Genomic DNA, 25,688 nt, shown 5'->3' on the forward strand with positions numbered 1-25,688 from the left:
AGCACTGCTCACATGCTGTAATACCCTGTATTGCTCTTTCTGACTTTAACCTATAGCCCCATTCCTCCTCTTCCCTTGTCCTATCATAACAACACCTTTTTGTCCCCTTCCTCCATGAGTTTTTCCACTGATGAAGATCCCTCCATCCAGTGTTGCCACAAGCTTCAGCCCATGCTGTGATTTTTATGTGCTATGCCCATCACAAGGCACACAGTGCTGAGAATGTCCGTCCACTGCGTTAAAGGGACTGAAGTGAAGTCTTCTCTCAAGTCTGGAGTGCCTTCTCCACCCGTGGAGTTGCCCCATGTGGTGTTGGTGGTTCTGCCCAGAGCTGGAGTTGGTGTTGACTGCTAGAAGGAAATGGAAAGGCCTGCTCAGCTCAGACATCTGTGTGTGGCCCTGCTGACTGCCACAGGTTGATGGTGTTGCCAGAAGGATGCTCTCAGGCCTGGGAGGGAGCTGCTGCTACTGCCACCAAAGTGCTGGCTATGGGCTGAGTGATTCCTGCTCAGGGAAAAGTCTGCTTGGACACTGGAGTTCCTGGAGTGGGTGATCTGCTCCAAATGGCCACATCTCTTGAGGTTGCTGCTTGCTCTGCTACTTGACAACAGTCTTTGTTGTGGAGACATCTTGCCAGATTGGCTGAGGGTGAAAATGCCCTCCTTGCCCTTTCCGCAGGGAGAGGCTTTTCCCAGGGATGTGCTGGGACAGGATCCATATGAGGCTCAGTGCATCTAGGCCCTCAGTGGTCAGATGGGTCCAAAGGAGTTGTGCCATGAGGCTCAAGGTGCTTCTCTGTGGCATTTATCGTGCAGGAATCACAGGCGAGAGGGACAGGCTCAGTTCTGGCTCCCTCCACTGTTACCCCTGGGAGGTGGCTGACAGGCTCACTGCTGGAGAGGCACCTGTCCCATCTGGACAGTAACCACCTCACCCTTCATCCTCACTGCTGTCCCTTTGTCTTCCTGCAGGAGCTCCAGGAGATGAGTGGCTGAGATGCTCAGGGAAGTCCTTCTCTGCAGTCCATAACCTGGCTTTCCTGACCCTGGGCAGCACCTAGCTCTGTTCAAGTCCCAGGTAGGGACACTAGTGATTCCTTATGTAGAGCAAACACTGCTCCTGTCACTGGAGCAGCCCCAGTGCTCCCTCACTTGCACCAGGCAGGGCCAGAGAACTTAAGGAGCTGCAGGCAGCCTGAATGGAGACAGTGCAGCTGAACCCGAGCCCCTTCTTGTGCTTTCCATGCTTTTTCTGGGCTCTGGGCTTCAGCCTGGCTCTGGGCGCATGATTTGTCACCTACCTCTTCACCACCACTGCTTACGTGTCCTCCCCTCCTTCCTCTTCCTCCTTCTCATCTCCCCACACCCTTGCCTCATGGTTTTTGAGCTCTGTGGTATGTGAACCATTCTTGAAGGGCCTTGCTTCATCTCCTCCTAGGTCCTAGTCTTCTCTGAGGTGTCCTAAGGAGCTCTCAATAAAGGTAATGTTGGTGGGATGCCCTGTTGTTGCTCTTTGCCTTGAGAGAAAGCCTTGAGGGCTCAGGAATGTTTCCTTTCAAGCATGATGAGCAAGGGATTCATCCCAGGGTTTTCTGCCTCCCTATACAGCATGGGACATGGCTTGGTTCCTAGGATCCTCTCCCAAGGCCCTACTATGGCAGAACTGTAGTCCACTGGTTTTGTATCTCCTGCTGGAGCTTTAAGCATGTTGTGAGGGTGGCAGGGAGCATGTTGGGGACAGGACCACTCTGCGATCTTCTGCATGAAGTGTTTTCTCAACTGAGAGGAGGCTTACAGCTGGATTTGGTGCCTTGTGCAGTCACTTCGCATCCTGCGTCCCCCTTCCAGGCAGTGCAGCTGAGCTCCTCATCTCTCTGTGGCCTTTTTGTGGCTCTGTAATGTGAATGCTCCCTCAACAGACAAAATCTGAAGGTCTGCATTAAGAGAGTAAATCTCAGTGCTGCTCCCATTTTGGGGGCTGGAACATGTTCCTCTGAGCTCTCCTGATCTGCATCAAGCAGGAAAACTTACATGAGACCCAGGTGACTGATACAGTTACGGTTCACCAACCCATAGTGAAACCCCCAGAGCAATTGATGTGAGCTCAGCTGCCTCTCTCAGTTCTTCTCCTCTCTGTGTCACTTGTATCTCTGTTATTTTCTTGATATGAAAAAAAACAAATTTGACCCAAATATTTTTTTCTTTTAAATGCTTAAAAACTGGGAAGTTTGTAGGGAGGTGCTGTAATAACAAACTAAATGGAGGGGATTCTACTTTGGTTTCCAGTTTTGGTTATCTGTATTTGCTCCGAAGTCAAAGCATAGAGCTCCATTCTTGTGACCTTTTCTCTGCTTAACACTTTGGGGACTCTTAAATCCAGCTCTTCTGTGGCCTCAGCACAAGAGCACACAAATGTAGGTGCGATTCAGCTGAGCTAAAATTGCAATTTTTGGGCAATGAACAATTTTTCCAAAAAATTACACATGGTTCCGGGAAAGAGCCTCATGGAAATGGAGAGGGAGCTCCCTGTGGTACCTTCCCCACCTCCCTGGAGCTGGATGGGTAGAGGCCAGCTCAGAGGAACATCCATGTGCTGCTCTATGCGAAGCAGGGCTGACAGTAGCATCCTCCACAGCAAGCCCTGTGCAGAGGCCTCTGTCCACTGTATGCATGGCCACTTGATGTTGGTCACATACAGAAGGAGACTGCACCTTCTCCAGTTCACTGCAGCCTTCCCCTATTGCATGTCCTGAAGCAGCCACTTTTTCCCACTGTGCTTCCCAGCGGATGAATCCTGCAGAGCTGGATGAGATGCATGAGGCTCCCAAGGCAGAGTTCCCCTGACGTGGGGCTCTGCTCCTGCCAAGCTCTGCATGTTTGGCCCTCAAAAGGGCACTGGGTACCCAGGCAGTGGAAGTGGATGGAGACAGACTGAGACCCTGGTATTTCAGGCATGCTCTAGGAGCAAAAGCAACCGAGCTATGGACACAGCCTGCCCAAGCAGCTCACGGGCATGGTGAGGAGCAGAGGTGGTTTCTGGCCAGAAGGGGATACACAATGCAGGGGATTCTGCTAAATTAAAACCACATATTTGTCTTTGCTGGTACCACAGAAGCGAGGGGAGCAGGCGAAAGGAAAGTGAGGAAGCTTTATTTAATTAGATTATGAGGCCCCAAAGGCTTCAGACTCATAAAAAATGAAATTATTTTTGTAATTGAAGATGGAGTTTTAGCCAAGTGCTGTTGTAATGAGTATTTAGGTTTCATCTCATAAGTTAGCAACACCAGGCAAGGGCAGCTATTCTAGCCACCCCTCACCAGAGCCCTGAGCTTGCTGCAGTAGGAGCTGGGTGCCTGCAGCTGGGAGTGGAAAGGGCATCCTGTGTCCTTTCAAAGGTCTTCATCCAGGCCCCTTGGTATTCTCTTACCATTAAAGCTCACTTTCTTCCCAGGTCCCAGGAGGCAGCTTTCTCTATTGCTTAGGTGTGGAAACTGAGGCAGCAGATAACCACAGGGATTGTTTTCCTCTCAGAAGCAGAGAGAATTAATTTGCTGCAGCAGCTGATGCAGTTCCCTTTGATAGCTCCTTCCTAGGTATGGTGGGTGCATGGCACTGTTGGACCATGGCATTGTTGTGACCTTTGCTGGATGGATGTGCAGAGGGACAGCCTGGCTGGCCCCGTGCTGCCTTGACCCCTGCCTAGATCTGCCTGGCTGTCTTCATCCCAGACAGCCACCCAGAGCCTGTCGCACACATGGCAGTAGAAATAGAGTGTTCCTGGTCCCCGTCTGGCCTGATTCCCTGAACCAAGATGGGATGTTGGGCTGAGAAACCCTCAGCCACCCCCTTGCCTTGACTTTGGAGTGCTGTGTGACCTGGTCTCTGCTCCTTCTGACCCTGAGAATTGAACCCTTCCTTCTTGAGTCCTGCTGTCCCTACTTGTCATTAAACCAGCAGGCTTATCCCAGCCAAGAAGCCTGTCAGGAGCTGAGGCACATGGATGCTCTCACCTGGGATGTCTTGATCCCAGCAGTGCAGAATAGGAGAGCTGGCAACTGTCTTTCAGAACAGAAAAGCAGCCTGCCTGTCTGTCAGGCCAGCCCTTGGTTTTAGGCTCCATCTAATTAGGAGCTGTTTTGAAAGGATTAAGGCAGGTGATGAGCATTTGCAGCTCACCCTGTGTTACAGGCAGTATTTCTGAGGTGCTCAGAAGCGCCTGTCTGCCAGGAGACAAAAGCCTCTGCTCATTGTTTATTAACCCTTTATAAACTATATACTTTTATGCTTTATAATAAAGCATGACCTTCTTATTTGTACCCTCTCCCTACCCTTCCTTGGGTGGTCCTTGCTGTGGGCTGTTCTTCACAGGTGGCTGCAAGCCCCTGGTACAGCACCCATGACCACTGCAGCCATGGAGCCTGTCTTGTACGACTTCTGTCTGGGATGGTGCCTACTCCTGCAGCTGTTTCCCAGTGTCCACACCATGCACTGTGTAAGGGTGTTTGATGCAAGGACCTGCCTCTGGCATAGTACCTGGCAGTGTAAGGCATGGGACACTAGGATGGTCATTATCCCTCACCCCCAAATCGTAGCACTGTCCTAAAAGAGCAAGAGATTTTTATCCCAAGCTTTTGGAGCTGCCTGCTTTTGCCACTAGGAGCTCTGGTATTCTCCATGATTCCTCTGCAGTTCTTTCATTTTTGTATTGAAGAAGGGGGAGAGTTGAGTGCCTGGTGGGAGTGTTGGAGCAGAGGTGCCTGGGGACCAGCAGCAGAGTAACAGCTCCAGGTGAAACACAGGAGACCTGGATGTGCAGCATCACAGCACAATCACAGTGTGATAGCAACACCTAAAATGCAGATGTGTTACTATTACCAGGAGAGAAGTGGCCACAAATTACAGCACCTCCTGGTAGATGTAGGGAATGATCCTGTAGCAGAAACTTGTGCTTTAACCTTCATGCTTTCTGCAAGCGCAAGCAGAATGGTAGGGAACCCATTGCTCTCCAGGTAACAGCAGACTGTAATGAGTGCACCTTAGTGGCCCTGTACCTTTAATTTTGCATGCTATAAAAGTCAGATTCCCAGTGTCAGCCATAGGATGCGCAGCTTGCACCATTGTCTCAGGCTGCATGCTCTCATAGCAAGCCCAAGTGCCTCTCCTCCTGTGCCACTGTGTCATTGGGTCACCCGATGAACCAGGCTGAACGGCTTTCATCTCCTGAACCTTTATTTCATCTTTACAACACACTTATTTCTGGCAGACCCCTCTGGCCTCTCTGCATCAGTGAAAACTCAGTCCAGGATGTAATACTTCAGTTCCTAAAGTTATTGTCCAATGCCTAAATGCAATGAATCTAAGGAGCAAGAGAAAAGCTTTGAGAGCTCCGTGCTTTAAAGAAAGCCTGCTAAGGGGCAAAATGACATACTGCGGTCTGGGATAGCAACTCCTCTGTAGCCTTGTCACAAGATCTGGTGCAAGGCATTTCTTGTGTTGGGAGACTGGGAGAGCTTCAGGGTCTCAGAGCAGGTGTAGTTAAAGCAGTGCACTGCCCTGGCGCAGTTATGTCAACCTGATGATGCTTTTTGCTCTTATAATTCCCTTGAGGAGAAGAAATGGCCCTGTCTCTATAAAGAACCTTTACATCAGTGTAGGAGCATGCCTGTTAGAGCTATATTTCTTTATCAGGAAAATCACACTCCTGTTGGCGTGGTTATCCAGCACATCCATTAAGGGCAGACCAAGCCTCTGCACAGGAGCTGCAAAATGGCTCCATCAGGTTTGCAGTACCTTCTGGGCAACTTGCTCCCATTTCAGAACAAGTCAGCTTCAACAGTTGATGCTGCTCAAAGAGATCCATGCTTAGAGAAGGGAGTTTTGGTCGTGTCAGAAAGTGATGTTCTGGGGGGTGTTGCTCACAGGGTCCTCGTGACAGCAGCCCTTCCAGAACGGAGAAACCTACTCAGAAAACCTCACTGGTTCTTTGTGAAGCATCTGTTTTCTCAAACTGAGCACACAGCAATGCAAGCTGGAGCCCCTTTCATCTGCCTGGGGGAAGAAGAAAGACTTGCATGTCTCAGAAAGGGCTGTTCTGTACTCATTAGTTGTGCGGTGACAGCAGAAGCCTGTCTGTGGAGAGCTGTGTACAGAGGAAGCGTTTGCAGCTTGAATGTGGCCAGCAGTGCTGGGCAGGAGGCCTGTTGTCTAAGAGTAGGTGTCTGCATCATAAACCTCAGCAATCCCAGGCAGTGGAGGTCTCGGCACTTCACGGTGAACATGGAACCAGAAAAACAGAGTGTGTTTTTCTGATTGTAACTCAGACTCCTAATACATCTCAGATGCAGTCTTTCTGCTGACTCCTAAGAGAGCCCGGGGGCTGAGCTCAGCTGGAGGTGTCTGCATTTGAGGGAGATGAGTCCTAGTCAAAGTGCTTTCCCATGTGTTAAAGCAAGTTCTGGTATAGTCAAGTTCCTGTTGCCATGTTAAAAACAATGATAACGTACTGTATCCTAATGGAGCAGTGAAATCCTGCTTTACTTTCAGTGGCTCCATCCCAGTCTGTAAGTTCTGTAAATAAATATGTGCTTACCTTTTTGGTCATTTTGTTGACTCTCTGCAGCCTGCAGGCTGCAGTCTGGGAGCCTGAGCTCCCATTACTGCAGAGGTGTGATGGACCAAGCAAAGATGTGGGTGATTTTCCTAGACCACTGTCCTATCTGTTCCTCTGTAGAGGCTTGCTGTCTTCAGTTTGCTTCCCAGATGTCTTGATTTGGTCTTGATGTGTAAAATCCCTTCATATTAGGTTGTATTTTCTCAGGCTGCTCTTGAGGTCCTCTGGGCAAACAGCTTTATGCCCAAGCAGAGCTGCTGATTTCAGTGGAAATGCCATGTTTCATGCCCTGACAACTCTGCAATGCTGGGCAGTGAAGTTTTAGCCCTATTCCTTGTCAGCAAATCCTGGACGAGTCTGTGTTCTCAGGCCAAATGAAGTGCATCTCAGTCTGATTCGGGTGAGGGAAGCTGATCTGCCTTTCCTTCACAGGGATGTAACTAGAAAATCCCCACTTGTGGGAGAGATACCCAACTGTTTCCCTCACATTTGGGCTTGGTTGTCTCACCTTACATCCAAAGTGGGCACTAGTTGATCCCATCTTAGGTTTTGCTTGCTGGAGGGCTTAGTCCTATCTGGACAATCTCTTGGCCTTCTCCAGCTGTGTTTTCTAGACTCAATGATTTCTAGGCCTGAACACCTTCAGCAGTCAAGGTATGTGTTACCTGGTCATGGATGCCTTGGCATCAATGCTCTTGGTTTGGAGGCCAGCTGGAAATACAAGTTGGCCAGGTTGACAAGGGGTCACTCAATAGCATCCAAGAGTCTTGAACCGGTTGTTTGTCTACATGGGAATCCCAAGGACATGAGGACCAAAGTGGTGTGCTGGTGTGGCCTGGAGAGTGAAAGGTGAAAACACACCTGATGGATAGAGCAGGGCTGAGTCTCTGCTGGATGAAACAAGGACTGTTCTTCTCTGCTGAGTTCCCCTCCTCATACACAAGAGACTGGAAGTTATTCCTTTTTCACTGAAGATGGTCCGGGATGGAAAGGCAGACCTTTCGAGATGTCTATAGATGTATATAATCCCCAATTCTTGCTGTTCTCTTCCTCAAAGGAGGATTCTCTCCCTGCTCCTCCATCTTTCAGAGCAGCTGTCCCATTCACACTAATGTCATCAGGTTGTTCCTGTTGGTTCTCTATTGATGAAGGACTTGACAGTCTGCTTGAATTAATATAGACCTTGTCCTTCACAGATGAGTTCTGTGTGGAGAGAAGGGAGATTTCATGCTCTCATGAATAAGTGAGGAGCTATCTGGTCTTCCAGTGTGCTGCACATGAGCTTTGGTCAGCAACAGCTGGATTCAAAGTAGCTGTCTCTGATGTTAGCACCCACAAAAGCCTCATTGCTCTCTTCCCGCTTTCCTGGCAGGTCTGGGAGGTGCTCAGGAAGACCTTGTTCCCTGCAGTGCTCTGCAGATCACTCTGAGCTCCCAAGCAGCCCAAAGCCAGCGCCCAGCCATCTCTGCAGGTTTCTGTGCTGCTGGACTCCGTGTCCCTTGGGCTGGGGTCCATTTGTCTTCAAACAACTTGTCCACCAACAGAGCATCTCTGTAAAGACCTGGTGTCTTACTAGGCCTCTATGAGGAAAGGGTTTTTCCTCATCCCCAAATGAGAGGTTTATTGGTGTGTTGGAGTATGAAGGGAAGTTCCCTTTCATTTCATTCTGCATTACTGGTCTCCATCAGGCTGGATGTTTCTTCTAGTGGGCTAGAAGGATGGGCTGCCTCCTGCAACTTGGCTAAGGTCTTGCAGCAAGGCATTGCACAGGTTTAGTGTCGATGGCATGGCAGGAATTTCATTTTCTGGGTCTGAGTCAGCTGCCAGCCCTGTTTTATTAATTCGGGTACAGGGAGAATGTGGGGAGGGAGGATCAAAGCAAAAGGAGGATAAAAAGGGGGAAGAAGGCTGTTTCCATTTAGGGTTATGAGAAGCGGTTAGAGCTCTTGTGGACTTTTATGGAAGGTAACCCTGGCTGTGGGGAAAGCTGGGTTTAATGAATTCAATTACAGTGCCTCATGGAACTGGATGGAAAGGTTCCATAAACAGCCTGTTTCCATAATAAAACATACTGACAACCAGGACAGAAGCCCAGTTTACAGCCACCTGAACTGTAAAGCCCCACATCAAGAGAAGGTGAGCACCAGAGCGAATAGACAAAGGTGAGGATGCAACCAGCTCTGAGCTGAGCTAAGGAACCCTGCTACTCACAGCCAAAGGGGGATAAGGTTTCTGAAGTCCCCTTTGAAAACTCGTATCTTGAACAGCATGGGCTGATTATGAGCTGTTTGCTCTGCACCAACACAGGATTTAAGTCACTGGGACCCACCTGCTGCTCAGACAAGCATCCTGCTCTCAAGCTCTTTTCTTAGCTTGGGAGCTGCCTGAAGATTGGGTGCCAAGGCACAGAAAGCCTCTGCCCCTTTCCCCCTGCCTTTGCCTCCACACTAGAGCCACAGGAGGATTCGTGTGAATCACAGCAGCTTTCTGCCCATGGGGAGCCCTGCAAGGTCTTCAAAGGGGTCAAGGATTGCTTCTGCAGGAGTGGGGATCTGAGGGTCAGACAGACCCCACTAGCTGCTCTACCCCTGATAGGACCTTTGTCCTCCCGTAGTCAAACCTGGATGTCCTGGATGGGGTTTTAGAGGAGCCTGTTCCAGGAAGATAACTGACCAAACATGCTCTCTAGAATAGAGGGACAATTCAGGTCCCTGTTCATCAGCCGCCTGGACCTTCCATCTCAAGTGCAGCTTCTCCTGGGGGACACATAAGTTCACTGTCCTTATGCTTTGGCCTATTTATTTTTTTTTTTTTTTTTTTTTTGCAGTTTAAGCAGCTCCTAGCACCTCACCAGGATGTAAAGTGATGCTGCAGTCCAGGCTTTCACCATAGGCTGAGGACAGTGGCTGTGTTTCCCCTCTGCGAAGAACAGTCAGGTTTGAATGATGCATGTGCAGGGCTGGAAGAAGGCTCGGTGCACAAAGCTGTGTAGCCAAGGTGTTAGCGCAAAGAAAAGGACATGTAAAAAATAGTGTATTCTTTTATGTCCCCCCTTGAGTAGCTGCAGAAGAGTGCAAACAGGAAAGCTGTTAAGGATTTTAAGACTCCGTTTTCTTGTTTTCTATAAGCAAAAACCTGCCATTTTTTCCCCAAGCTGAAGTTTTGCAGGAGTCGTTTGGCTCTGGAAGTGAACTAATTGCTCTGGGGGCTCTTAATAAAAATTCAAACTAAGGAGCTGTAGGATTTGGCTTCAAGAAAAAGTATGTTCCATGCACAGTGATTTCTGATTACCCAAAGGCTCCTTTTTTTAGCATGTAGCTGGTTTATTTTAGTCTGTGGGATATGTTTTATCCATGGCCTCTTTTCTGCACTGCAAGCAAAGGATGTAGGACCTGCAGTTTAAAATGCCAATGATGGGTAGCTTATACTCATGGGACAGTATATTGCCCATGAGCAATGACCCGCAGTACCCTAGGGGCTCTGGAAAGCGTAAGGGTAGCATCAGTGAGTGCTCATATTTCTTTGCTGGACCACGTTTCCTTTCAGCCCAGGTGAGTGCTGGAATGAAGCGGTGCCCAGGCTGGCCCTGGAGACTCTCATCCTGTTGGGTCCCAGAAACCCAGTCTGAGGCTCCCACAGCACTGCATTGGCCCTTGCTCACCCTAAATCCCAACCTAAGGTGGGTTAGGAGTGGTGAGTACACAGACCTGACCCCCTGGTGGGTGTCCAGTCCCTCCCCATCTGGAGAGCATCTCTCACTCCTTCCAGCCCTCCCAGGGCACAGGACAGTGCTCCTCTAACAGGTTTCTGGGAGCAAGAGGTTGAGTGGTTTGCCTTGTCTCAGAAAGGCTGTTGCAAAGCAGGGAACTGAAGGATGGAATGGGTTTGTCAAGTCACGTAACCAAAACTGGTGCTATACAAATCTTTGCTGTGTCCACATCTTGAGTTCACTGGGCAGTATGCTTTCCCAATCTAAAGACTGTAATAGAGCAATAGGAGTAATAAACTTAGAGGAAATCCAAAGAAAGGTAGTCAGAATGCTCAAGGAGGTGGAGCAGCTGTCATATGAGAGCAGGCTAAGAAGGTAGGGACTTCAATCTGGAGAGAAGAGGTGAGACGTGATATGATGGAGGTCAGATAAAACCAGGCCTCCAGCTCATGGAAGAAATAAATGAGGATTTTCACAATAAGAATGGTAAAAGCTTTTTAGTTTCATCTGTGTTGAAAGGGCAGAGGTCAAAGCAGAGACATAAGAAGATGTACTTCAAAAGGAAGTACCATGGCTATGATCTTTCCATCTCTCTATGGGTTTGCCTCCTCAAAGAAGCCTTGTTGTGCTCATGCACACAGCTTCTGCCCAGGGTGATGTGTTGCACCTGTATTGTGTAAATTCACTGGTGAGCTGGGTCATAAAAACACATCTCTTCCTGCTCACCAGCCACATCATGGGTGGGATCAACAGCGTGTAGATCAAATAGCCATACGGCATGTTTCATTCCTGCTCCAAGGGGATGGGAGCTCAGAGCACATGGTTTATCGCAGCACAGGATGTTACTGCAGGCGTTTTAGCCCAAGGAGTTCAAGGGCTCTCTCCAACAGGAGTGACCAAGGGAATTTTTAAGCTGTTACAAAACCCAAGCCAGATGCCCAGAAAACCAGGTTTGGCACATTAGTGCTTCCTGCTCCTAGTAAAGCAGAAAGCAGGCAGAGCAGGCTGGCTGTAAAGCAGATGGGGACACGGCCCAGCTACACACAAGGGCTGCACCCTCCTTCCCCTGGGGTCTGCACCCAGCATATCCCAGAGCAGGGTAGCCTGCCTTGCACCCATTCCCCTTGCAGGCACCCCCTCACCTCCCTACTTCCTGAGCTTGACTCTGAGGTTGTTGGATGAGTACAGGATCTGCTTGCTTTCTTCATCTCCATGGGATCCACATCCCAATGCACCTTTCTCCTCTGTGTCATCCCCGTACCTCCTGCTCACCCCTGGACACACTTGCAGTGCCAGGGTGAGGACAGAGCCCTCATGAAGGAGCTGCTGCCCCATGTCAAGCCTGAGGAAACAGGATGCGGAGCAGCAAGGCAAAGTAAGGCTGCAGCATGAAGCAGCCCAACTCAGCATGAGCTTGAGGAAAAGCTCATGCTCGACTAAGCAGCAGGATCCTTCGCTTTCCTGTGTTGCAGCAGCCAAGTGGTTACACAAAACTGAAGTGGGAGCCTTTCCAGTTCCTAACACAGGGAAGAAAATTAAAAATAAATCATTTCCCACCAGCCATTCAGCTTCAACAAAAGCTGGGATTCTTCCAGAGCCAGGCCCTGAAAGAGCTGCTGTGTGGTTTCCAGCCCCTCACACAATCAAGGCAAACTTTGCTGCGTCTTTGCCCAGCCTCTCTGGGACTGGAGCTTTCCTGCAGTGGATGCCAGCCCTGCTTTGCTGTCCCCATTGCAAATCCAGCCATCGTCCCAGAGTAAGTGATGGGCATTTCTGCTCTTCTTCCCCTCTAACTGTCCCTGCCCCTCCTCCTCTTGGTCCAGGGGCAGAATATGACCCTAGGGGCAGAGCAGGGCTGGAGCGGGAGTTGGTGGCTGTCCTGTGTTGCTATTATGTGGCACTGGGCACATAACAGCGGTGGGCTGGTGTCACTGGGATTCTGATAAATGAAGTTAATAGCAGTTGGCTTTCTTGGATCTGGCCTTCAAGAAACGGCAGCATCAGAGGTCCACAGGGAATGGAATCCTCAGTCCCTTCTGCCTCTCTCCCACCTTGCAGTGGAAGCACCAAGTCCCAGAACTAAGGAGGACACGGAAAGGCTTTGGTTAGCACTGGATCGTGGATACCTTGGCTTCCTGTAGTCTTTTCCTTACAGGATCAATAGCTTCTTGCCGGCATGAATCCATGTTCTTCTGCTCATGTGGGCCTTACAGAGCTGGTCTGGCTCAAATTCACGTAACTGCAGCTTCACAACTGTCTACAAATCAGCAGGGCCACAGCAGCCATCAGTATGAGCAGTCCTGGCCAGGACATGTACCAAGTCTGTCTCTTTTCCTGACAGACCCTTTTTCATATGCTGACCCATGTTACATTTGCAGGAGGCTGGGAGCAGTGGACATGCTGCCCACCCTGCATGCCCCACATGCAGACGCCCACCCTGCCCACAGGACCTAGAGGAGCAGCAGTGACTTGAGAGGATGCCTGAGCCTGCAGAAAGGGCAAGACTCTGTCTGGAAATCCATTGGTAGGAGCCCAGACTCCCCCCGACCCCCACCCCGAGCCCTGAAGCTGGAGAGCATTTTGCAAAGAAACAAAAAGAAACCAGCAAGGACATGGGGAATATCAGCCTGCAGTCCAGCTCAGCCTCCTGGCTGTCAGGCTGTAATGCTCTGCGGCAGTGCAAAGGAGCCCCGGAGGGAGACCTCTGAACACCAGCTGCCCCCTTGTCCCTACCCTCAGTGCTGCAGTGTGTCCTCTCCCAGTGGCCTGGTGGAAGCTGTGGCTGCTGGAGCTGCACTGTCGTGCTTACTCAGAGCTAACAGAAGGGCACTGAAAATCCCTCTTTGGGCTCTGTCCAGCCTTGGCAACCTTCCAGATGTTTGCTGGAGGCAGATGTGGACAGTTGCAACCAGCTGCTCCATCCACGTGTGTGCAATGGAATGTGGAACCAACAAGAGACGTACAAATCTCAGAGGGGTCGGGAGACTCTGCTCAGGCTCTGCTCAGAGCAGCTGGAAGCTGGGAGCTGTTGGTCTTCCTGGCTGAGAATAGTCTGTGCTTGCATCCTCCCAGGGCTTTCCTGGTGCCTCTTCTCCAGCAGGAAGCCAGGCCAAGGAAAAGCATGCCTAAGGGTTAATTATTGACTCCTCAGCCCTTCTTCTGGACTATGAACACCCCAGTTGGACTTCACAGGGGGTAAACCAGAGTGGGCACAATGCAGTAGTTTATACGCAATAACAGAAACGTTATTTTTTTGTATATATTAATCATATAAGTTGGTTAAAGTTAGGAGAGCTGGATGGGCCATTGCACTCCCTAAGGTTTGCCAACATTTCTTACTCAGGCCTGTCTCTTAACCACATTTAGGTTCCTGTTTTCCTGTGCCAAGCTTTAGCTATTTGACTGGAATTTAGTTTCAGCAGTGTCTGGATGGCAGGGAGGTAGGGAATTTCAGCCCAAACCCTTTGGCTGGTTTTAAAACACTGGACTCAAAAAAGCCGCATTATTCATCTCATGTTAAGAAAGAGGCCAGCAAAGCTTTGCTGGGAAGGTTCCTCCAAAGATTTGAGCACTGGCTCTGTGTTGCATGTCTGTATTATGCCTTCACTACGGGAAGGTCAAAATCTATCCCATGTTAGGTTTTCAGTACTACTGGAGAAGTCAGTGTGGTCATGCTCAAGAAAGCCTTGGAGGTTTGGCAGATGAACTCCTTGAAGATGCTGCATTGGCTCAGCCCTGCTGTCGGTGCATGGGAAGACCAAGTGCCTGGGACTGATTTTCTGTCCTGGATTTGGTGGGACAGAGATTTGCAGATCTTTCATCTTCATTTGGGATGGCAGAAGAGCAAGGTAGAGGAGACCTGGCCCACATGTGTGAAACCTGAGGACTGCCCCAGGCTGACCTCCCTTGGAGGACCTAGAGGTCCTGTAGGTGGGATTCTGGGCCACAAAAGGCCAATGCGCTGGTGTCCCAGAGTGTCTAGGCTGGCCTTTCTCTTGTCAGGGGGAAGTGGGCTGCCTGAGAGAGAGGCTGAGGGCCAATGAGTACAAGCCCAACAGAGGGTGAAAGCAGATTCCTCCACTGGGACTTGATACAGTTATCTGCTGCCAAGCTCCTCCATGGGCTCTTCCCAGCCACTAGAAAGCAGGTGTCACTTTTAGGGCCTGATCTACCCAGCCTCAACCCATAACAGCTCACAGGCCATGGTACCCTTGTCTGTCTGTCTCTATCAACTCTAGCAAGCCTGGCCTGCTAGCTCAGGCAATTGTCTGTAGATGACACACCATCGGTGGTGACCAGACATGCTCCTCCAGCCTGGGGTCACCTCAGGGAATGGCATCACTGTCCCTGCCAGTCTGCATGTTACAATATGCTCTGCGAGAGAAATGTCACTACATCTGTGAAGCTGATAGGTCAGATTTGTTAACCATTAGCTCAAAGACCTCTAACCTGGGTCTTGGTTTGTTGGTGGGGCTAGGGAGGACTGTTGGGGGGTCCATCTGTAAGACTGGTATCTCCGTCTATGGATCTGGTGGGTGAAATCAGATATTCTATAGACTCATCAAGTTTCCTCCTGCAAGCACAGGTTGCTCTGCTCTGCTTTAATTTGCTCTGCTTTAATTGGTCAGGGAGACTTTATAAAGAAGGGAGAGATCTTTTCTAAGGATTGCTCCTGCACTTGCTTGCTCCTGAAAGCCAGGGAGGCTTTCAGGGCCAGGGTTTGCAGGGGGAAGAATATTTGCAGTGCTTTGCAAAGAACAGGCTATGGAGCAGTGGCAGGAGGTCAGTGGGGTTCTGTTCTCTGGCCTGAGTCTCACTTTCTGATCCCTTCTTACAGGCAGTGATCCTGCAGGAACTGGAAGCTGCTGGTTGTGCCTAGTGTGATAGGAGCAGTGATGCTGTGACAGCAGGGGATGTACACGGATGCACCTGAAGAAAAGGTAAAGCTGCCAGTGTCAGCTCAAGGAGGGACCTGCCCCATCTCATGACTGTGGCATGTGCTACCCTTGAGGAATGCTTCTCCCCAAGCCCAGCCTGTGTGGGGCTCTGAGCTCCCCAGCCCACCATGTCTCTAACTGTGGGGAGCAGGACTTGAAGGGCAGGCCAGATCCTGGGTCCAGTTTTGCCTGGGTTATGGGACTGGAGCAAAGTCAGCCAGGGACTGGGGTTACCCTTGGGATCCTGCTCAGCCAGGAACTCAGCACCTACCTGTGTGGATCTGCCTGTACCCAGGCTGTTGAGGGGTATTTAGGGTTGAATCCCACCTCTCCACTTGCCCAAGTGTAGAGGAATCATCAGCAGGGAGGAGGCTGCTGACATCTCTAGGGTGATGGGTTGTAAGAGTGGAGGAAGCTGTCAACCAGCACCTCTTGTTACCAGGAACTAAGAGCCCTGCACTGGCCCAGCAATTAGTGATTTTACCACTAACAAGAGCTGCAGCTCAGGAAGTTGGAGCACCCAGAACTTGTTGCTGGCATCTGAGCACCCTTGTGGCTTCTTAGAGGTGATGTATAATCCCCGGTTTGCAGAGAGGGAAGCTGAGGCTGGAGGTTGAAATGATCTGCTTGAGATGTGAGTTAGGAACAGAACTGGGGGGAGAATCCAGGGGTTCCATCTGCCTGCTGTAATTGATTAGCCATGCTTCCTGTGCAGGTGGAGGCAGATAACATCAGCTGTTATCATGGTCAGCCTGAGCACCATATAGAACCCCCTGCTCCTACAAGCAATCATTTCTGGTGGCACTTGATTGCAGCTGCAGGGGTTGCAATGGACAATCATAGAATAGTTTGGGTTGGAAGGGGCCTTCAAAGGTCATCTAGTTCCAACCCCCCTGCATGGCACTGTGGGGCTACAGCCCATGGCAAAGGACAGTGCTTGTAAGACCTGCAAACTTAGTGTCAACAGGCATGTTTGCCAATAAGGATGTCTCATTCGTTGCAGTACAGCATCCTTCCCTTGCCCTCTAGAGAGCGTTCCGGGGTATATTCAGTACGGATACTTTCGCCAGTCTTAGTTGGCAACTCATGACACCTTTCAGCAGTACTTGTGTGTTGGGAAAAGAGAAGTGTTACTCTGGCAGGCAAGAAGCTCTGCAGGAACGCAGAGTCAGCAGGGAGAATCACACAGGCTGAATCACAACCCGGCTGCTTAGATGTGTTCAAAAAGAATAAATCACACCTATCTCCTACTTCCCCATCTCTCCTATTTCTGATGGGCAGGGAATAGTTGGCAATAGCACCATGGTAGCCAGTATGGGAAAATCAGAGGTGCTACATTCCTGTCCCCAGCCCTGCCATAGCTGGGGTATTAACAGTCTGTGTGGTGCAGGTCAGCTGTGCTTGATGCTGGGACTGTCTGCGGGCTATGGGAGCAGCAGGAGAAGGTGCCTGGGCCCCTGATGGCTCAGGACCATGCTGTCAGGTTTTCCTCTCTGGCTCTCACTGTGCTGAGCAATGAGCACCGGTCTTTGCCAAAGTGGCAAACCCTAGTTTGGGGGTTTTGATTTTGCTCTGAAGAGCCAAAAGCAATGGGGGACATTTTCCTGTGCTCTGCTTCAAACTGCTGCCCCTCTGAGCTGTGATCAGCAAGCCCATGCCTGTCATGACGTGTTTCTTCTCTGTTGTAGGTGGTGCCGAGCCTGAGCTGAGCGTGGGGAGGGAGCCCGTAAGCACTGGGACGAGTGGAATATGAGCGAGAACAGCCACATCCCATGGCCGGCTGCAGATGGCTGCGAGCAGCATTCCCCAGCCTGCAGCAATGGGGATGAGCCACCACTGGAGCCAGATGGGGAGCAGAGCCTGGCGAACGGTGCGGAGCAGGACGGCGGCACGGGCAGCCCCAGCAGCGCGGGTCCGGAGCACAGGGGCTCCCCTAGGCAGGAGGACCCTGGTGAGACCCTCAGCAAGGAGCGGTGGCACAGCATCCTAGGGTCCTCAGGAGCTCTGAGCATTGATGAGCCGGAGGAGGAACTCGGGTGAGTCAGAAGAGATCCTAATGCTGGCTCAGGGCTGGTTTACGTGTGCTGATTCTCAAGCCTCCCTGGTTTGGGTTACTCTGCTCCATGTGTAACTCATCAGCTTTAAAAGCTGCAGCTGCTCTCATGGCTGAATGTGGCTTTTCACTCTTTTTCTCTCTGGGCCTCTTGCACTGCTTTTCCCTGTTACAAATGCAGAGAAGCTGGGGTTAGAGCCAGTGTCTGCCCACAGAGTCACTAAAGCGAAGGAGAAGCTTTAAGGGTCTTGAGGGTGCTGGTTGTGCTCACTTTGGGATGTCCTACTTGCAAGTTGGAGATTCAGCTGCAGCCCTTACAGCAGTTACCTGAAATAACTTGCCATAGAATCCTGGGAGGAGTATGGATGCTTCCCTTTGCAAAAGGAAATCATCCAGGGGTCTGTGTTGTAGTCACCTGAGGTCGATGCTTCTGTGACTCTCTTGGCCCTGCCTGTGTACCTACCCTGGCACAGGACAGATGCTGCAAGCACCCATATGTTGGTGCTCCTATGATGCGTTTTTAACCTGAATCCTAAAGTACTCTACAAGAAGAGGCTGAGTCTTGCTTTTCCCACTGAACCAATTGAGGATTAAAGGAGAGAAAAGTCATCCAGGGTCACTGACTCCATGGCAGAGCTGGAGAAAGAAACCATGATTGCCCCACTGAAGGTAGGTTAGTGCAGCTATGCAGGAAATGGTTGCTAAAAAAGTCAAGGAGATAAAGTTTAGTACTAAAGCTAAAGCACAGCTAAAGCTAAACTACTTGTGCTGCAGTTTGTGTTAACTGGATCCCTTTTACCCCTTTCTAGTTTATCCCATGGCATCCATTAGCATGCCAATATATCAGCTGTTAAAGCCCTATTTTCCTATCATTGTGGCTTTGCTACCTAGGGGTCTTGCACCTTCCTAGAAGCCTCTGGCACTGGCCTTGTTAATCAGGGAGGTCTCAGCTCTGCAGCCAGACTGTGAGCTTCACTGAGGAATGATATTCTCTGCTTTCAGCCCCATCAACTCATACAAAGGTAAAACTTTTTAATAGGGGAATCCCCACCTTTGGCTTGTAGGTGCATTTAGTACCGCAGGTTTGGGACTGCTGCCTTTGCCCACACGTTTCCTCCCATGGTGTGCTATAGCATCGAGCAAGTCAAGTTCCATTAAGTTTCAGCAAAGCTTTGCAGAAAGCCTGCAGCAGGTGGTTGGGAAAGTGCTGATTCCATCATGTCCTGCTCTGACAGGACTCCCCACTCCACCAGCACAGGGAGGTAGGTTGTACTTTATTACAACTAATTAACCAGTGAGAAATGACATGTAAACAGCTCAGTGCATAAAAACCCAGTACAGCCTGGCTGCAGTAGGAATGCAGTGCATTGCTCTGCATGCCTTGCCATGAGCAATAAAACAGTGCTTCAGAGCTGACTGGGAAAGGCAGCACAGGCCATTAGATACAGCGTTACTTCAATACACTGACAAAAGGTTGTGATTACAATGCAAATAAATATACGGCTCCTTATTTAAAGAAAGCAATTGCCTTCCCTGCTGTGTAATAAGTAGGCACACTTCTCTGTGGGGAGGCTATGTCAGGTTCATTCACACAAGCGAGGTCTTTCACTGTCTTTCACCTTAGTCTGGCTTTGCTTGGATTAGATGCAAAAAGTAGTTCTGAACTGGTGAAAGCTCTAGAATGTCTCTTTGTCTTCTCTGGAACCACACAAGGAGAGATGTGATGTGCCTGACTTATTGGTGCTCACTGACCCATTCAGGGCCATGGATCCTGCCCTGGTCTCTGCAGTCTGCCCTATGCAGCTTTTCCCACATTTTTGCCTGCTGTACGAATTTGGGTTCAAGAGATAATGAAAGGTCTGAAGAGTACAAGTGCTGTGATATGGACAGTTAAGGGTGGTGTGATGGCTGTCTTGGAGGACCTGGGGACACTAAAAAGGGGTTTTTCCCCTGGAGTGGGGAGGATGTAGACCTTCTGTAGGGGAGGGGAGGTGGAAATACACTGGAGATGGAGGCTGTTGTAAGAAGTTTGGCACTGCAATGAGCTGCCAAGGCAGGTCTGAAATTCCCACTGCTGGGTGTAATGGAGGCTGCAAAGCCCTTCCTGTCACAAGGGGATGAAACTTGTGAAGTTCCACATGCTTTGTGAAAGCCAGTCTTTTCCGTACACAACATCATGGCCAGGAACTGCAGTTCACCCTGCATGGATGGGTGGGTTTGTGAAGAGAGGCAGTCCTGAGGATGAGGGCTCTTTGGGCTGGAGCTGCTCTCTCATTTCTGCTTATGTCTGGCTTGCTGCATGGCCGGATCTGATGAACTGGGTGACAGTTTTCTTAAGCCCTGAGCTTCTGGAATCAAGGAATTACACGAGTCTACAGATTCATGTAAGTTTTTACCCATGTGGGTGTAGAGCTAGGTTTGAAAATGGCATGCAAGGAGAAGCATTACTAACAGGAGCTGGCTTGGGCATGCACAGGTCCAGCATCTTGTTCAGTGGCACAGGAAATCTGCTCATCCCTGATCCACCCCCAGAATTCATCAGGGCAGCATGTTCTGCTGCAAAGTGAGACCATGCTCATGAGCAGGGACACTGGGCACAGCCATGGTGCTGACACAGGGTTTCTAAACTGAGACAGCCACTGAGGAGGTGCAATGTGTTGACTCCAACCAGCAACTAAGCACCTATCCAGCCACTCGCTCATCACTCCTCATTGTTGGCTGGGGAGAGGATCAGAAGAGGAAAGTGAGCAGACTTGTGGGTTGAGATAAAAGCAGTTTAATAAGTGAAAGGTGGGGGGAAGTGATGCAAAAGCAAACACTCAACATCTCCCCCCAGCAGACCAATGCCCAGCCAGCCTCTGAGCAATGGCTCCTTTGAAAGACCACTCATCACCTCCTCCATTTTTCTCCTCTTTTTTTCTGAGGATGACATTATATAGCATGAAATATGTCTTTGGTCAGTTCAGGTCAGCTGTACCAGCTGTGTCCCCTCCTAGTCTCTTGCATACCCCTAGCTTACTTGGTTCATAGCTGTAATGCTGTGCCTGAATCCCACAGGCTAGCTGTGAAGCAACATGGAACCTCGCTTGCCTGGGTGTGTGTTCATCACCTTTTACATCTCCTAGTGGAGAGAAAAGTATTTGTAGGGTGCCTTGCACTTCTAGAGTGCCTTATTGAAGAAAAAAGTCTTAAGTTGCAGCATATGAATTGCTCCATAAAAGCTTCTGCTTTTTCTCTCCTATAAAAGGGATCAAGGATATTTGCTGCCCACATTTGAAGTTAGATGAAATGGCCTTGATCTTAAGGGTCTTCATGCTTTTGAAGTGGAACAATGCAAGCAATTGCCTTGACAGTATTTTCTACTTTTCCCCTTTTGGTCCAGGTTTGCTTCTGGAGATGCCAAGCTGAGCTGCAGTGAGGATGACAAGGAACATTTTCAATTCAAAGACATCAGGGATGGGTTCAGCTCAACCTTTGAGAAGATCGTTGAGTCTGACCTTATGAAGGGTACATACTACAGCAGCTTGGACTCTTTGGATGTCCTCTCTCTCACAGATGAGACAGACAGCTGTGTCAGTTTTGAGGCCCCGCTCACCCCATTGATCCAGCAAAGAGTCAAGGACAGCCCAGAGCTCCTGGAGCAGAAACTGGTCACCCAGCAGAGAGAAGCTCATCACCACACAGCTGCTGATAAGCAAGAGCAGGCAGCAGCAAAGCCAGTGGAGGGGGATTTTGGGAGCCCTCTCAGGCACTCAATCACCAGCAGCAGGTCAGAGAATGTGCTAAGCCGATTGTCCTTGAAGAGTATCCCAAACGGGTTCCACGTGGAAGGGTCAGAGGAAGATGCCACCAAGATCATTAACTCCATCAGGTAAGACAGGCTGGAAATACCTTGGACAAGGCTTCTTTGTCTTATGGGGTCTCAGTCTAGGAGCAAGGTGCAGAGGGCATGATAGAGATGGAGCTGCCTTTTTCTGCCTTGTGCTTCCTTTCATGTGCTGTCATGGCAGGGAGGCCAAATGCCAATGGGAAAACCTTTCCTACCTGTAAGTTAGGGCTGCAGCTGGGGACCAAGGTCTCATGGCATTAGGCCAGGCAGTCACCAGCAGACCTGTGTCTGAGTCCTCACTGTTCTCAAACCCAGGATCCCAAACTGCAGTGAGCTGCAGGGTCCTGTAGGAGCCCTGCAAGCCCAGGAAAAGCCAAGGCTCTGCACTTGGTGTTGATGCTTGCTCTGGAACTCGCCACCATTCATCTGGCTGCTCACAAATCCTGTCCTTGCAGCAGGCAAAGCTGGGGCTCCTCTGGGTACACCACTGCCTGGGCTACCTGACATCTGTAAAAGCGCTTGGCATGTTGGAGGCAATCAGGCACACTCACAGATGTGCACTGAAGGGCAGGGACACTTCAAGGTTTCACATAGGACTGGGTGCCCCTGTAAAAGCCTTCCCAAAGGTTCTTCTGCAGGCAGTGGTGTCAGCAGAGACTTCATTCTCTGGACCAGCTCAGACCTAAACATTCACCCCTGGGAGGCAGCAGCTTATCTGCAGGGCACTTCCTTGCATGAGGAGGTCTGGTGATGAGTAAGCAGGTCATGAGAGAACAGGAGCTGGATGTCCAGCTAGCTTATCAGCCTTCAGTGAGTCACACTGCCCAAAAACGTGTGAATAGGTGCCAGAACTGGCCTTGGGCAAGAAGATACGTGGATGCATCCCCATCTACATGGTGCCAGTGGGGCTGCTCAGTATTTTCTCTGTGGGAACATCTGGCCACAACACCAACAAGCAGCTCAAAGAGGAGCAGTCCACCACTGACAGCAGGTCTGGTGCCAGTCCCAGGCCTGTGGCATGATTTGTACAAGGGCAGTTTCTTATCCTCAGCAAATAATCTGAACTGGAAAGCATATCATCTATCCCTAAGATTCCCTGAAAGTCCAGAGCTCTGAAAGAGCTTGATATCCCTTTCCATACCAGTAGAGAGAGAGGAAGCTTAAAAAGGTGTTGGGGATGCTTGTTCTGAATGGTTACATCCTTATTTCTCAGGGAGAAGTCGCCTTCCCTTCAATTATTTTCTACAAATTTGAAATGAAATTGTGCTGTTTCCTTTGACCTGCAGTGAAAGGGTTTGTCCAATGCCAAATTCACAGATGTATTCTTGTTCTTTCCTATTTTTTGGTTAGGACAAGAAGAACTCAAAATGTGTTCTTTTCTGTGGGTTTCCTCAAGTCACTTTGCTGCTCCTTGAGTTGTTTCTTGTTTCTGTGTAGCGACGCCAGCTTGAAAGATGCACTGTCAGACTCCGACTCCGACTTGGGCAGCACGGAGCAGCTTGACCAGGGCAGCACGGACACCTTGGCCAACGGCTGCAGGGCAGATAGCGAGGCTGCCAAGAGGCTGGCCAAGCGCCTTTACAACCTTGAAGGGTTCAAGCGCTGCGATGTGGCACGCCAGCTCGGGAAGAAGTAAGTGGGGATGTGGTGGGGAGGGTCTGGGGGACATTGGTCGTCCTGGGAGGATGGGACAAAGCAGGAAGGGACTTGCAACTGTTGTTACAAGGGCTTGTTGGATGGAGGTGGGGCTGTTGGAGATCCTTCCAGTTGAAACTGGTCCAAGCACAACGCCCTGGCAATCTGAATCCTACAAGTTGCCTGTGTGTATTGGGCATCAAATGCCACAAGCTGCCATCCACCAGAATCAAGAGCTTCCTGCACTGGGAAAGGGCCCAGCAATACTGCCCCTAAAGCAATCCCCAGGCTGAAGAGTTTGGGATCCAGACCTGGATTGCACTGGGTTCCCTGCCAGTCACGAGGTTCTTCATGTCTATATCCCAACATCATCTGACCCAGTCTATAGGTGGCCTGAAGGGTTTGATGGAGAGCCAGGTACGCACTGGGGTCCAAGCTGGTAGATTTGCCTGGGCAAGTGGGAGAGTTACACAGATTTCTAAAAGACAGAGTAACAGTAATGAGTGTAGCAGTAACAGATTATTTTAGGATGCCAGTGGGTGTGAAGACACCAATCCCCATCATCCTTTTCCCAGATCAGATATAATCTGTGTTGCTGGGGTGGTTTTTTATGTCTTTGAAATGCCTCAGTCCTGTCCACATCAGCAGAACAGAAGCATCCCCCAGCAAATACCCAGGCTTTTGGTACCAAGGAGCACCTGTGACTCCCAGCTTAGTCCTGGAAAAAAAGAGTCCATGAATGATCTTCTAGAGGCTCTTTGCATCACTGGCAGCATTCCTGTTCTCTTTTGCTGTGGTTCCTGTATCAGGTGCATTGCTGGTTGCTGCTGCCTCAGGTCTAACCTTCTCCTTTCAAATTTGACATCACAGCTTACTGTCATATAATTATATTATATAACATTTTCAATATTATATGTTATACAGTATGCTTAGCAATATGCTTTTCATTTTGTGGGGAGAAGGAAAAGAAATTGCATATGGCAAAGCCTGAGCATAGTGAGATAATCTTCCATTTCCTGCCAGCATTCTTTGATTATTCTTGCACTTCCACTACCTGAGTTGGCTTTAAAGCCAACATGTCCCCAAGTATCCCCCAAAAACATGGCAGGGGAATGGTTTCTGGAGAAGCATTCAGGGATGAGCAAGGTCAGGATCTCAGCTGAGCTCTCCTGCTCCATTCCCAGCAGCATCCATCTGACATGCGAGCAGTGTGCTGGGTTGAGAGGGTGAGATAGGAGCTGATGTGGGGAGCAGAGCAGGAGTACTGCAATAGGAGGAAGGGACATGTCCAGCAGTGGGATAGGACTAGTTAGGAGAGAAGGTGCCCGCTTAGCGCAGCACATCCTTACGGCCTCCTTCTCCTGGCTGGTTTGGGAGGAGACTGCCTGGCCAGCAGCATGGCAGAGGGGTGCAGTGGGTACAGGCATCTCTCCCTGCGAGCTGTCTCGGGCTAGCAGCTGCAGTGCTAGGCTGTGGGCATGTCAGGGCCTTTTGGAGGTCTTCAGCAGCATTTCAAACTAGAAGAAAGTCTCCCTGGGTCCGGGATCACATCTGCAGTGTCTCACTGGGAGCTGGGCTGGCTGGGTGGCAGCAGTCTGCTCTTCCTCTTGTAAACAGTGTCTGCTTCCCTGATGAAAGGGCTGACTGCTCCCTCTTTAATTGCAGTAACGAGTTTAGCAAGTTGGTAGCAGAGGAGTATCTCAGCTTCTTTGACTTCACTGGCCTGACCCTTGACAAAGCACTCAGGTGAGCTGGTCTCTGGCGCTGGGGTGGACAGAGCAGCGCAGTGGGTTTCTCCTCCAGGCTTCCTGATGCCATGGAGGCTGTCCGTGTGATAGGAGCAGGGACTGGGGGAGCTCCAGGTTGTCATTTAATCTTTGCTTTGGTGTCACATTTGGCACAAGGTACTGCCACCAAAAGTGGGCTTCGACAGGAGGGCCCACAGCCTGCTTCCCCATGGTGGAGAGCAGATTTCCCAGGAATCCCATCCCGTACAAAATCAGAGCAAGTGGGAGCAACTTCTTCCCTGGGGATGGACAACCCATCCTGGTGCCATCAAGCCAGAGGTGGGTCAGATCTCAGCTGGCAGCGTGTTTCCCTACACAGCCCAGAGCTGGCTCCGTAGAAACCCTTTGTATTGTACCTGCAAGGGTCCAGGGGTGCACAGGCTGGGGGGAGTACAGAAGCCTTCCTAGCTGCTCTGAGGACCCCCTTTCCATCTCCTGCCTTAGCATGGATGCTGCCCAGCAGATTGATCTATCACATTTTTAAGTATCCCTTTCTCTTTGCAGGACATTCTTGAAAGCATTCCCACTGATGGGAGAAACACAGGAGCGGGAGCGTGTGCTCATCCATTTCTCCCGGCGGTACTGCCAGTGCAACCCAGAGGAGAGCACGTCTGAAGGTAGCCCTTTTCTTTCCTTGGCTCTAGTGCCAATTGTACTCACAGTGCATATTTGTCACAGCCCGAGTGTGCAACCACGCATCCACAGCCAGGCCTGAGTAGCACCCATTGGTTAGGTGAGGCTGATCCTTCCCTGCTGATGCTCCTTGCACTGGTAGGGACTGGGGGCACTGGGTGTTGTACAGACCCCCCCAAGGGAGCCAGATCAGGATTTGACCCTTCAGGGTATTTGGAGGGCAGTGACTGGTCAAGCAAAATGCAGGCTTTGCCATGTGGGTACCATAAGTTACAAAGCCAGGGATGGAGCCACACCACAGCAATGGTTCAGAACTCTTTCATATTGCGTGGCCCTCAGTGAAGATGTCACTGCTGCTAGTGGGGTCTGTTTTGAAAATGTTACACTTCCAAATAGCACAAAACTGCTAATAAGGAAAAGTGGATCTGAAACACATTACTGCTGCTGCTGTTATGACCATTAACCTTTGCTTCATGTCATTAACCAGATACTGCAA

At 50.2% G+C, this 25,688-nt stretch overlaps 1 protein-coding gene across 7 annotated transcripts in view; it reads left to right on the plus strand.

The window, feature by feature from the left end:
• The window catches only part of PSD2 (pleckstrin and Sec7 domain containing 2), a 70,766-nt gene that overhangs the window by 19,384 nt on the left and 25,694 nt on the right, over positions 1–25,688 (plus strand). For 5 of the 7 annotated variants that reach the window (XM_065690695.1, XM_065690693.1, XM_065690698.1 and 2 more), the window contains exons 1-6: positions 15,002–15,258; positions 16,944–17,291; positions 20,691–21,179; positions 22,575–22,769; positions 24,438–24,518; positions 25,064–25,176. In XM_065690695.1, the coding sequence (XP_065546767.1) occupies positions 17,005–17,291; positions 20,691–21,179; positions 22,575–22,769; positions 24,438–24,518; positions 25,064–25,176 (1,165 nt within the window). In that variant the 5' untranslated portion in view covers positions 15,002–15,258; positions 16,944–17,004. Of the gene's footprint in view, positions 1–15,001; positions 15,259–16,943; positions 17,292–20,690; positions 21,180–22,574; positions 22,770–24,437; positions 24,519–25,063; positions 25,177–25,688 lie in introns of those variants that run through there. The other 2 variants (XM_065690691.1, XM_065690692.1) reach the window with 1 other exon arrangement.

Source organism: Lathamus discolor, chromosome 10, assembly GCF_037157495.1.
Source record: "Lathamus discolor isolate bLatDis1 chromosome 10, bLatDis1.hap1, whole genome shotgun sequence".
NCBI classification, from domain to species: Eukaryota; Metazoa; Chordata; class Aves; order Psittaciformes; family Psittacidae; genus Lathamus; species Lathamus discolor.